Raw genomic sequence first — 13907 nt, forward strand, 5'->3', positions numbered from 1 at the left:
GTGTTCCTGAGGGCCTATATTAAGAGTTAGGAACCCTAATAGTACCAAACAAATTAAATGTTTTGCCCCCACATTTTTCTCACTGAGTATCAGTGAGAAAAGGAAGTTAAAGCCTTAGAAATGATTTTTTTTTATCCTTCCAATAATTTCCACCATTTTTGGGGTTATTTTGTTTCTACTACTTCTTAGATAAAGACAGGAAGCATGCATCATTTCGCTTTTTGGAACTTATGTTAGCATGCAATCCAGGAAAATTTTACAGAGTTATTTCTAAATCTTTTCAAAATAAAAAAATCGTGTGTGTGTGTATTTTTAACGCTTGTAAATTTTCAACTTAAGCCCTTTCTTATAAGAGTCCTGCGTTAAGTTTAGATTGCAATAATATTTCCTTATTAATTTTTACTCTTAAACATTTTTGTTGGACTTTGTTTCTTTAGCAGAGAAGTTGGCCACCTCTATCATGCCAGATGTTCCAGATAAAAAACATGAAACCCTCTTCCTCCCCACCTAGAGAAAGCACCTGTAAGCAAGCAACGATGACAAACGTGCCACAAGAGTGCTGTTATTGCCACGTGAAACATGATGATCAAAATCCTTGTTTCTGTCACAGGCTTCAGATTCTCACGTCAGTTTGAAATAACAGAGCACTTACTGAGAGTGATTGGTGTGGTCTGCTACTGTTTCAAGTACTTCACACGCTTTGGTTATTAAGTAGTCTTTTATTTTGCTATCTTTACCTATCACTTAAGCAAAAGCTTTGCAGGGCGCGCGCGTGTTTGTGTGTGTCTGTTGAGGAGGGGTGCTAAATTTTGTGGGCTAGTGCTTAATTTAGTATACAAAAATCTGACAAAACTCTTCTAAACACATTTTCTAGAAGTGCTGTATATTCTCCTAAGCCCTGGGTCCCGCCCCTGCCGAAGCAAAGACAACCATAAAGAGGGAGGGACTAACAACTCCATCTGAAAATGAACCCGATTTTAAAATGGCAAGATTTTTAAAAAAAAATTTTCGGGGCGAACGAATCACTTCTAGGAGCAATGGAAGGGGAAATAGGGAAATTTCGGGTAGTGTCCTCAAAACCTGTACACAGAATCACCGCCGCCTGTCTCTCCATCTTAAACTGGTTTCATGATCTCTCTTTGCTAGACGAGAAGTTCAAGTTCTCAGGGCGCACGCTGTGACCTCTAGTGGTGGGCATCCGGCGAACACCGGGGCTTCGGGCTGACACCTGGGACGGCACCTGGGCCGCATTTCCTTGCCGGCCCGTGGTTTCCTACACATTAGGCGGCGGCTTGCCATTCATGCTTTTGACAGCTGCGTGGCCGCCCGCGAGCGGAAAGCGAAGTGCTCCCTGCACCAGCCTCTGGGCCCCTGGTCCGAAACCTCGGGCGGGAGGGCCCGACGGCGACCACATTCGATGGTGCCCCGGGGCCGGCCAGCCCGCTCCTCCATAGGTGGCTGCGTTTCCGACTTCGCCCTGGCTCCACTCCGGGGGCTTGACGTGCAAACTTCGCCGGAGCGAGCTGAGAGGGAGGGACCGGCGTGGGGGAGGAGGCGGCGGGAGGCGCCTCTGCTTAAGGGAGCCGGCCGGGCGCCGCGGCTCGGACGGACGCGCGGACGGAAGGAAGGAGCGGGGCCGCCGGGCCCGGCCCGGGGATGCGAGCGGCCTCAGGGTGGGCAGCTGGAGGGCCGGGGGTGCGTCTTCGGGCCTCCCCGCCGTGGGCAGCCGTGGCTGGGGCGGGGGCGGCTCCGGGCGCCGGCCTCCGTGCGGGTCTCGGCGGCAGAGGCAACCAGGGGACCCTGCGCCGCGGTGGCGGGCCGCCGGCGGCTCGTCCCCTCCCCCGAGGGGCCGCGGGAGTCGAAAGCGAAAGCGAGCCCGGGCCGCGGACTTTGCGCCCGGGGCGGGGGGTGGCACGGGAGGAGGCGGGTTGGGAGGGCTGGGCGGCCGGGGGGCGCTGTCAGCGAGCCCCACCCGGCCTGCGGGCCGCGCACGCCGCCGGAACTCCCCGGCGCCTCCTTAAAAGCGGCCCCCGCGCGACTCTTTTCCCCCTTTTTTGTTACATTGTAGGAGCGGAAAGAATGTCGGAGCGGGCCGTGGATGACGTCAGGGGGGAGCCGCGCCGAGTGGCGGCGGCAGCGGGCGGAGCAGCGGCGGCGGCCGCCCGGCAGCAGCAGCAGCAGCCGCAGCAGCAGCAGCAGCCTCCGCAGCCCCAGCGGCAGCAGCCGCCGCCGCCGCCGCCGCCGCGGCGCCTCCGGCCGGAGGACGGCGGCCCGGGCGCCGCCTCCACATCGGCCGCCGCCGCAATGGCGACCGTCGGGGAGCGCAGGCCCCTGCCCAGTCCAGAAGCGATGCTGGGACAGTCGTGGAATCTGTGGGTCGAGGCTTCCAAACTTCCTGGGAAGGACGGTGAGTGTCCACGCCCTCCTTTTCCCCAGGTCCCTCCGTCCCCCATCCTCTGACCCTCCTCGCCTCCCCGCCCCCACCCTGTGACCCGCCCCCTCGGGGGTCAGAGATGCTATCGCTCTGTTGGGGTACGCAGAGGTGCCCGCAACTACTCCTTGCGTGCGTGAGCGTGCGTCACACTCCCGGCCACTGATCTGCCTCTCCCCTCCTCCTGTGTGTGTGTATCTCCTAGGGACGGAATTGGACGAAAGTTTCAAGGAGTTTGGGAAAAACCGCGAAGTCATGGGGCTCTGTCGCGAAGGTGAGTCCAGCCCCCCGTTGGAGTTTGTGCAAGCCCCGAGGAAGTTTGCTTGCCCGCTTCGTTAGGGTGGGGAACTTGACCCTACCTTACTCACTCCTTCCCCACGCGCGAGGATGCTGCTGCTTGAGGAGGAAGAAGGGGGAGAGCAGAACGATTGGAAAATCTGGTTTCCGGGTCTTCCTGTAATGGGGAGCGTCCTAGAACCCATTGGTGGAGGCCTGGTGTGGTGCAGCCTGAGCTGCGTTGCTCAGTGATAAGCTTTGGGGACTAGCAGTGAGTTGAACCCAAATCCCTTCTGGTCTCTCTTACTGAAAAACACAAGTGGAGACGGGAATTACTAGCTTGGAAAGCATTTCCACGAATGCTTTAGGCGGCTCTGGGAAGGAAATCTTGCCACCAGGAATTTTCTGCTGGCAATCAAAATTGATTTCAAACTTTAGAAAAGATAAGAGTTTATCTGTGCGGCCTTATTTCTGTGAGATTCAAGCTGCAAAGTTTAGGATGCTACAGAAGGATCACCACAACTGAGGAGCAGTTGGCCAGACTGTGTGTGTGACTTGCCAAGATCAGGGTGCGAAAAAGGCCAGAATTCCATATCGTGAAACAAGCCTTTAGCGTCCATAGTTAGTGAAGCCAGTGTCTAATTATTGGTCAGTTTTTAATAAAACTGATCCGTAGAGAAGGATATTTAGGGAAATATTTGTAGCTAAAGGTGTGTCTCCAAATGAAATGAAAGGTCAGGTATCTAGAAACTGTCAGACTTTTTTTTTTTTTTCTTTTTTCCTCCTAAAATCCTCCTAGATTTTATTTTTCTTTGAATAGTCAACTTTGCTATCTAACGCCTGTGCCAGGGTTGGACACGCTGCAGTCAGAAAGGACTTCTGGAGGCCAGTGAACTTTAGGTTAGTTTAAGTTGCTCTTTCAGTGGTGGTAAGGACAAGGCCTTACATGAGGTTTGGTGTCCAAAATTCTGAGTTTATATTCCCTAATGCAATTTCATTGCTCATGTATAGCCGTTTACTTTGGCATAGTTATTGTCCATGGCCCAAGAATAGGTAGAATCTTGGCGAGCTGAATGTTTTAAAGTCCAGAGTTGGCCCATTGTTACTCTGTCTCCATATTTACTTCTTGTTTTTAGAGCCTCTCTTTTTTTCACGTTTGCTGTTTTGGTTTTTTGAACTGGCCTCTTGTTGGCCTCTTGGCGCTGAGAGGAAGAGTAATACCAGTGGCAGCTCTGTGAGAGCTTCCAATTGGAACAGATTATAGAGCAAATTAGTTGATTTTGAAAATGAGAATCGCTGTTTGAGAGCAAAGGAAAGAGAGGGAAAGCACAGGACTTGCTGGCGATGTTGCAATAGGAAAAATCAGTTGTTAGTCCGGTTTTAGTGTTGAGTTGGCAGTCCGCCTGGGCTTAAAAAATTAAAATCACTAGGTGGCAACTCTCATATGAAGCAGTTGGAGTAGAGCATTAGAGGACCTGACCCACTCCTGTTCTTAGTTTTTATTCTTTGGGTGTGGATACATTTCCCATAAGGGGTTTCTAAATCTGTGTGAAAACAGCATGCTAGTAATTATTGGTAATTCCCCAATAGAGGATGCGTAAGGGTATTAGTGTTTCACTGGGCAACTTGGTCTAGACTGAGACCCAACCACATTTAGTGGCTAGAATGCAGTTACTGCCATATTTATTATTTTCTGCTGGGACATATTCATCAACAGGTTTTATTTACCATGAGGATCTAAGACCTCTTAACTACCTTCTTGAGGCAAAAAGGGCTCAGAGATTTGGTTGTGTGTGTTATCTGACCTACCAAATTACTAATGATTATTAGAGGTGCTGTTTTTTAAAAGTTGCTCTCACCGTTCTAGAGGATGCTGAAGGGGCCAGGATGGCTGAAATTCTGCCTGGCTGTTTGGCTTAGAGACTGAAGTTTTTAATTCGGTCACTTCTTGATTCATTTGTGATTTTATGGATTTTCTGAAACAGTTGCAAAATTCAAGCATGAGGATATTCAGCACTCATGCAGTGGGCTTTGTTTGTCTAACAAACAGCTCATGTTGGGCTGCTTGAGAAATGAAAATACGTTTTAAAATCAGCAAAAATTATTAGTTATCTTTTGTCTTTAGTGACAATTATTTCCTACCAAGAAAAGGTGTTGTGGAACTAAATCTGTACTAATTCCTCTTGGCAAGGAGGTTAAGTGTAGATAAATTGACCACATGATTGAAGCACTAAGAATCAGAAACTGCCCATCTTGGAAGATGTTTGGGAATATGAACCAGACTTGTTGAGTTCTCGTCCAGTTACTTTATGATTGTGGACTTAGGGGTAAAAGCCTGGGTATGAGAGCAAGTTGCTTAACCTTGTACTTGTTTTTTACCTCTCAGAATCTGCCTTTCCCTCTTTGTAAAACGTGATAATACCTGCTTCCCAAGGTTGTAGGAGTGGAAATTAAATTAGATAACATACCGAAAATGACTCAGTGCATACTAATTTCTTCAACCCTTTAAACTGCTGATAATCTTAGACTTTATTTCTGAATTCAGTATTTATTTGGGTCAGGGGGTTAATATCTGGGACTTGAATGGGCTGTATTGCAGTCATAGTTTCCTTGAAATTGTAGGCTAAACTATGTATATCTACTGTTTTTTTTAAGTGTTTTTTTTTTTTAAATGATTATTTTTGAGAGAGCCAGGAACGGGCAGACACACACACACACACACACACACACACACACACACACACACACACACACACACACACACACACACACAATCAGAAACAGAATCCAGGCTCTGAGCTGTCAGCACAGAGCCCGATGCAGGGCTTGAACTCACGAGCCATGAGATCATGGCCTGAGCCGAAGTTGGAAGCCTAACCGACTGAGCCATCCAGGCGCCCCTGTATGTCTACTTCCCACATCAAGCTTCTCTTGAATTCTCAGAGATCCTTCATTTATCTTGACCCCCAAAATTCAAAACTGGTGAGCCATGATTTTTGTCTTTTTTTTCTCCTGTAGCTTAGTTTGGCCAGTTCTTTCATGGTAAGACTGCCCAAGGGTTAATGCTGTGGGAGAGGTTAGAACTATTGATTTAGATGGAAGTGAGGTTAGTTGTGGTTTAGCTAATGTATCATCCCTTTTTTTCCTAATTAGCACAGGTAGGCAAATGTTAGGATAAAATTTCAGTTATCTTTTAGAGGTCATCCTGTTTCCATTTGCATCCTCACATTCTTATTGCCTTTGGTTTCTTGTAGTTGATAACACAGGTGATCTGAGTGGAAACAGATGGATAATACGTTTTGGCTGTTTTCAAATGATTAAACTTAGAAAATAAATTACCCTATTTTCCAAAGGTAACTTGTGAAATTCTGTATCTAACAAAATTATTTTTAGATGAAATTGATTGGTATGAGTAACTGATTAAAGTTTCCATATTAGTGACTGAACATATATAGGGAGCCTTAAAAAAATAAAAAAATGCCTTGATTTCTTGGCAGATGTAAAAAAAAAAAGCAACTTAATCTGTCACCATTTGAAAGTATATATTATGTGGTGGCTCTTTCATTAGAATGTCAGCTCCCAGAGGACAGGAGCATTGTTGATGGAGGTATAGTCATCTTCTGCACTATTTGTGCTCAGTAAATATTTGCTGCCAAAAATGTATTAATTGGGCTACTTAGAAAGATTGAGCTGAGTCTCTCAAGGATGAAGAGGTCGAATCATCCAATTTTCCATTGTCTCCATGCCCTCCTCCCCCAAAGGTACCTATTCTGTGGGAGGTATGCTTTATGGCCCTCGGAAGGCCAGAGGCTGTCTTTCAGCACTTCCTGTTGATTTGTCCTGAGTTTAGCACTCCATTTACACTTTCCAGAAAGTGCAGACAGGACACCACCTCTCTTATCTGTGATATTTAGGCAAGGGAGTGGAATGGCGACCCAGAGTGATAGCCACACTTGATGACAGGTGATTTCCCTGTCATAATAACAATGACATAATTGAGCCTAGGGCAAGATGAAAAAGAGGTTGGTTGGCATCTATAAGCAGCTAGATTAAAAGAAAAGAAAATAAAAGACTGACTGGGGCATGGGCAGCCTCAGTCAACACTAACTGAGTCACCGTATCAATACTAAATTTTTCTTGCCTAGAGAAGAAAATGGTCATAGTTAACTGAAAACAAATAGGTATTTGTGTGAAATACTGTTAAAGTAACTGCATTATAAGCATAAAACCCTCTTCCTGAAGTGAAGAACGTTTCTGTTTTTCTGTAGGGTTTCTTTCATGTTTTTCCCCCCCAGCTTTTTCTTATGGACAATTTGAAATCTACAAAAGATACAGAAAAAATTTTAATGAGCCTTCTTGTATCCTTCATACAGCTTAAACACCTAATGAGTCATGGCCCAATCTTGTTTCATCCCTACCCCACTCCCCACACTGAATTATTTCGAAGCATGTCCCAGACAGCATATCATTTCTTTAGGTTTTATCCTTTTCTGCTTACATGGACTTCACCTTGTCTCCTGCAGAATGGAGTCTTTATGTGTGCTGTACCTTCTTTTGAGGCAAGCCAGGCTGCCCTTTCTAATATCTTTCATAGGTGTATGAGTGTTCTGCAGGTGGCAGTGTTTGCATTCTGCCTACATCTCAAGTGGAAATCGAAACTGAGCCTTAGGAATCCATGAGATCCAAGTTCACTGTATCTGAATCAGGTTCATACATTTAAGGAGCACTCAGGTGATTCGATTGCAGGTCACCCACACTTGATGCCTCACGGATGAGAGCTAGGGCTGCACTGACAATGGGCAGTTGTCTGACAGTTGATGTATGAAACTCTCTAAAGTCTGCACGAACTCCAGAGTGAAAGAGCCCCTGGAGACCTAGTGAGACACTCCCACAGAGCAGGGATTCCTTCCTCTTAGTTCTGGTTCCTTAGCTCTTTTAATGTAGACGACAGCCTGTGGACCAAATCCTGCCTGCAGCCTAGCTAAGAATGGTTTCTACATTGTTGAATCATTGAAGTAAAAACTCAGAAGAAAATGATTGTTTGATGATATGTGAAAAAATATGAGATTCAGATATTAGAGTCCATAGTAAAGTTTCATTGGAACATAGCCACAGCCATTCATTTACTTTACTGATGGTCTGTGGCGGCTTTCTCCCTACAAGGAACAGCAGAGTTGAGTAGGTGCAACCGAAGCCATACAGTCTGCCAAGCCCACAATTTACTGTTTGGCTCTTGACAGACAAAGTTTGCCAATTCTTGTCCTAATGGGTTCCTTGGTTAATGAAGGAAAACTCATTCTGCAGAATGTGATTTTGGTACTCCTCAAACTTGTTTTGAAGGGGAGAATCTTTAAAATAGTAAAAGTTATTATTCTTAAACCAAAAATTTATCCAGTACTGAAGAAGTATGTTGGGTTAGAAGGAAGATGAAAGAATGTATGTGAGGTTTTGTGTAAGAAGGATCCCGTCCTCGTCCTCTTTTGTCATTCACTGCCACTTCTCTAGGGTATATGTCTGTTTCAGGGCAGTTCAAATACAGAGCATCAACAGAGCTGTCATTGTCTCAGCTTTTTTTATTTTTTTTATTTTTTTTATTTTATTATTTTTTGGAACAGAGAGAGAGCATGAACGGGGGAGGGGCAGAGAGAGAGGGAGACACAGAATCGGAAACAGGCTCCAGGCTCTGAGCCATCAGCCCAGAGCCCGACGCGGGGCTCAAACTCACCGACCGCGAGATCGTGACCTGGCTGAAGTCGGACGCTTAACCGACTGCGCCACCCAGGCGCCCCTGTCTCAGCTTTTAAGAGCCTTAAACTGTGAGGATGGTGATCAGCTTCTGTTAAGCCCCACTGGAGAAAGAAGCAAACTTTCATGGGATTTTAAAAAGGGTACCTGACTCAAATTCTTCAGAGTTTCTGCCCTTGTAGTTTGGAGAAACTAGTTTGGAGCCCCATTGGAGGTCATTTTGGGAATTAGGAGGCTGCTTCACCAGGAACCAGATCCGCATTTTGATTGATGAAGAGGGTATACAGCATCCTTGTATCTCACACTTTTAAGATTTTGTACTTGCTGAAGAGTTAACACCTGGCACAATCCATGCTGAATTTCTCCACCTTCTAGCCTTGGTTGTTAATGGAGACCAGGTGCATTACCTGTGATGGCGTGGGGTTCCCAAACTTTACTCAAGTTACAGTTTTGTTTCTTGTGAACTCTAACTTTGGGAGAAATTTGTGCATCGTTATTGAGTGTGACCTACATGTTCTATGGCCTCATTTCTTATAAGGATATCCTGCTTTCTCAATGCCACATCTCACAGCATACCTGTGTATATGTGGACAGCTTAAGCTTGGTGAGAACGTTTATTCTGTGCCAACATATGCTTTACCTTATGTCATCTTGTCAGCACTCCTGTGATCTCAGCATTCCCATTTCCCCCTTTTACAGATGAGGAAACTGAGGCTCAGAGAAATGAGGTACCTCAGTAAGATCATGAAGCATGTAAGAGACACTAACCCAGATCTGCCTGACTCCACAGTCCACATGCTTGACCCACTGCCGTGCTGAGCCCATTCCAGAACGCTCGCCTGCTTTTCATGAGCTTGAGCAGGTTGCTATGACCTTTGTTTTCTTTTCCTCAGCTAGAAAAACTGAACTTTACTACCCCTGCCCCCACATTTATTCTAAAGATACCAGAGCCTTTTCCTTGCTGTGCCTTAGAACAGTCTATATGTTGTGTTTAGCAGTTCCTTTATACAGATCTTTTCTTGGAGGGGGAGGGGACATGTGTGCGGTTTGCATTAGAAGTAATTGACTTTAAAAAAAGATGAAATGAAAGCTAAGGTTGTAGCAGATAGGAAACACAATCATCTGGGATTTGTGCCATTAGGAAAAAAATCTTTTAAAAAAGAAGTGAAATTTCACTATTTAAATAGCATTTCAGTGCAAGATTGCTTTTAATCACATTGATATTCAAAGTTTATGGCAGTATTTTTAATAAATGTGCCCCTCTGATTATTAAAGTATTTTTTGATTGAAGTTCTAAGGAGAAAAAGAAGCCTGTTAGTAGACTTAACAGTTGGAGTTACTGTACTTTTGAGAGAAAGGCAGAGGATTACATTTATATTCATCTTGTACAGCAGGGATTATTATAAATGAGCAAAAGAAGGAAAAGAATGATTTTTACATTTCAGGCACTCAACATAAAACTAGATTAAGTGTTCTTGTTCCTTTTTGTAATAAAGACCCTGCTAACATGAAATGCTTTTCTGTGCTTTGTAAGCTTATGGCAGGCAAAAGTCATAGGTTATTATCAATTACATCCACAATCTTAAAACAAAAAATATTTCCCTCCCAGGTTACACTGATGTTTTCCACAATCTTGAACTCCAGTAATGCAGGAAGGGGGGGGTGGGGGGGTGGGGGACAACCCCCCAAAACGAATGTTTTTAACCAGTGGTTCCAGGCTTTTCTATCTTATACCAGGAAGTTTCCTAAATAAATTGGGGACCAATGATAGGGTTGCTAGCATTTTGAAATATAGATAATTAGACACACATATAGTTATTACCATTATAAAAGTATGAGGGCCATTGTTTTGGAATAAAGGACAGTTTTTTTAAATTTGAAGAAAGTTTTGAAAAGACACAATGCGTTATCCTTACTTTTCTCATTTCTTTGTGGACTTATTGGAGATCATTATGTATTTTGCCATTTGAGAAGCACTGCTTTAAATCAGCTTCCTAAAATGTCTATCATGCAACCTTGCTTCTGTGTGCTATTCTTAGGAGTTAGGAAAGGGGTTCCATGTGGTAGGTTTAAAAAAGACAACTTGCAAGGCAGTGGTGGGAACTACTGATTCTGGAGTTAAACAGACTTAGGCTCAAATCTCAGCTGTGGCTGGTGAGTTAACTTGAGGAAAATTAAATAGCTTTGCTAAGCCTCAGTTGACTGACTGTAAAATGGGAATAGTGGTAGTGCCCCATAGTGGTTGGAAGGTTTAAATATTGTAGTGCTGTTTCAGCACTTTGTGCAGTGGCTTGCAGAGTAACTGTTCAACACATGTTAATTGCTGATTCTGTTCATTTTATCAGTAATGAAAACGGGGTGTCCTGAGCGTGCTTCTGATCAGGTGCTCCTGCAGGACGTATAGGGGAGCAAGCAGCAGGAAGGGAGATGGCCGTTTTCCTTGGGCAGGCAGTATGTTGGCAGTCAGAGGAAACCTCAGTGTGCTCGGGAGGGCAGAGTGTAGGAAATGAACCCAAGTTTCGAGTTGTCTTAAGACTCCAGTGAAAATGAGAAGTGGGAATTGACATTTCTTGTTTCCTCCTTTAGACCTCTCCTTTTGACTTGGAGAGAGAAGCCCCGTGTGGTTATTTACTCTCTCCTGCTTGTACAGAGTGGTGCAGCTCCTCTTCTGGAAGCCTGAAGTTTGTCTTTTAGATAGCTTCTTAGAATGTTCCACAAACTTCTTTTTCTGAGCAAGAAAGCTAAATTGTAGCCAGTAGAGTAAGTTGTCTTCACTAAATTGTGAAAGGGATGGGATAACCGAGGCTCCTATTTGTATGATGGTGTGTGTTGGAGGGGAGGTGCTGGGGACAGGGGATGGTAGTCACAAGGGGTTTTCTGCCTGGTGAGGGAATTTAGAAAATTGCCTGGTCAATTCTTGTAAATTTCCATTCTAACTGGAAGCAGTTCTTCATTTGAGTTACCTTGTTCTCTTTGGAAACTATATGGACAGATAGGTTTTAATGGGGAAAAAATCATCATTATGATAGAAGTTAATACATATTCATTGTAAAGATTTTACTAATGAAATATGGAACATGAAAACCATCATTCTTTGTAACCCCATTCTAGCCAATTTTAAATCTTTAATTACAGGGTTTGTATTTAGGGACGTTTATACTTGATCAAGGACACCCATGTTACTGCTTTGGGCACTTAACGACAGGCAGGACTTGAACTTGCTAGCCTGGTTATTTTATTTCCTGACGAGGTCCGGGCCTTGTCTCTCGGCAGGCCCCAGAGTATTTTGTCCAGCATGATTCCTGCTTTGAGAATCCTCTGGCTGTTTTGCCTTTGTTCATTTAGCTTTTCTCCCGCAGACATTTGGTAGACACTTTATCTGTGCCTTTTGCTGGTCTGGAGTCTGAGGGTACAACTGCAAACAAGGTAGGAAGGCACAGCCCTAACCCTCAGTAAGGCAGCTGGTCAGCAGATATTTGCAGACTTACCCACTAAGTGCCAGGTTCTCTGATGGATGCTGGGGATAGAGTGACACAAGTCAGAAGGAGCCCCTGCCCTCTGCCAAAGGGAGACACAGTAAATACACAAACATTTTTCAAGGACATAGAGTGCTGTAAAGTAAGCTAATGATGTTGGGGGGTGGGGGTGGTAGTTCTAGCTAACATGATGAAGGAAGGCTTTTCTGGGAATTTAGCATTGGAGCTGAGATCTAAATGGTGTGAAAGAAGCTGTCACTGGGTCATCTGGGATGGGGGAAGGAATATTCCATGTGGATGGAAAAAACAATTACACAGCCTCTGTGATAGGAATGGAGAGGAGTGGAGGAAAAATGAAGCTTATGAAGGTCAGACCACAAAGGCCAAGGTTAGGATTTGGGGTTATCCTATGCGTAAAGGGAGCCTACTGCAGGGGAATGGCCTGATCTGTGAAGTGTGAAAACCACCAGCTCTCGTATGCTAAGTGTTTTGAGGGAAGGGTGTGGAGACCAGGCGATTAGGTGAGAGGTGGTGATGGCAATGGCAGGGTATCCTGTGGAGGGTATGGTTTGGAGGTGGATTTGACATGATTTCGTGAAGACTTGGATGTGGGTCGGGGAGAAAGGTAAGGATTGAGCAGCCGAGTGGTAAGGAGTGGCAGAGACAGTGGAGACTTGGTCAAGGGGCTCGGGTTTCGGCCACGGTGTGTGTGAGGTACTTAGCCTTCGCCTGCAGCTGTGGAGTATACAGCCACGTCTGGTGGGGCAGCCTGGGCTGGCGGCGTTGTGCGCATCCGTGTCACCTGTGTACAGAACCTGGAAAGCTACGGGACAGGGTGAGTTCCTCCAAGGTGCGAGTGTGGACAGAGCGTAGAAGTGGGCCAGTGGTCCTCCTTGAGGGGGTGGGGTTGAGGAGGAAGCTATGGGAGGAGGGAGGAATCGCTAGCAGATGGGAAGGGAATCCAGCTGAGCGTGGTTGGTATAGAATTCAAAAGGAGAAACACTTGAAGTGAGGCGTGATTGCCTATGTCAGATGCTGTGTGAAGTAAAGCCAGGCCAGGGAACTGATCTTTGGCTCTGGAAGTGTGGAGGTGATTAACGACCTTCATCAGTGGATGAAATGCCTCAGTGGAGGGGGCTGAGGGAGGGACTGGGGGTACTGTGAGGACCAGCACTGAGGAAATGGAGACGACAGATGTGGGCAGGTCTCCAAAGGGTTTTGCTCTGAAAGAAAATGGGGAAATGTGGCAGTAGCAGGACAAGAGTATGGATAAAGGGGAACAGGGAAGGTTTATTTTATTCCGTTTTGTTTTGTTTTGGATAATACTAGGCCATGTTTGTCTGCTCCTGGAAATATCCAGGAGTGGGGGATAATTGATTGCATGTGAGAAAATAGATAAAACTACAGGGATTATGCTCTGATATGAGAAAAGGGGATGGGATCAGTGCCCAAGTAGACTGGTCAGCTTTGGATAGAATGGGACTTTATTCTGGTATCCTGAGAGGAAGAGCCTGTAGATGCATTGCAGGTAGAAACATGGAATTGGAGAAGCATAAGGTAATTAGTTCTTTCCTGTGAAGTAGGAGAGAAGTTAGGAGGTCATCAGTTAGTTGAGAGTGGATAGGAAGAATTTTGTCTGCCAGTTTTCCAGAGAATGCAGCTGGGTGGAAGAGGGTGGATAGCCAAGTAAACTGGCAGTTACATATCCCTTGGAGGCTTCCCAGTGCACTTAGAAGAAATCCAAACTTCCTAGCAAGGCCTGCGAGGCCTTGGGTGGTGAGAAGGTAAGCCCAGCAAATCAGGAATCTCCATAACTTGGCAGGGAGGACAGGGTGAGTTGGTGGGAAAGCAGGGGTTAGTTAAGGAAGGCTTCCTGGAGGAGATGAATGGGGAAGTTGGTGCTGTTGTTAATCCTTGAAGGAGGAGTTAGCCAGTCTGGTGTGGAAGCAACTTCTGAGGTGGGGACATCTCTGCGACGG

The 13907-nt window shown here is 45.6% G+C and overlaps 1 protein-coding gene across 16 annotated transcripts in view; it reads left to right on the forward strand.

The window, feature by feature from the left end:
- Positions 1 to 13907, forward strand: part of ATXN7 (ataxin 7) — a 141791-nt gene that overhangs the window by 45875 nt on the left and 82009 nt on the right. For 8 of the 16 annotated variants that reach the window (XM_045051808.1, XM_045051805.1, XM_023249912.2 and 5 more), the window contains 3 exons: positions 438 to 1673; positions 2069 to 2407; positions 2637 to 2705. In XM_045051808.1, coding sequence (XP_044907743.1) covers positions 1418 to 1673; positions 2069 to 2407; positions 2637 to 2705 — 664 coding nt within the window. In that variant the 5' untranslated portion in view covers positions 438 to 1417. The other 8 variants (XM_045051811.1, XM_023249915.2, XM_045051810.1 and 5 more) reach the window with 3 other exon arrangements.

This window comes from Felis catus, chromosome A2 (genome assembly GCF_018350175.1).
Source record: "Felis catus isolate Fca126 chromosome A2, F.catus_Fca126_mat1.0, whole genome shotgun sequence".
NCBI lineage: Eukaryota > Metazoa > Chordata > Mammalia > Carnivora > Felidae > Felis > Felis catus.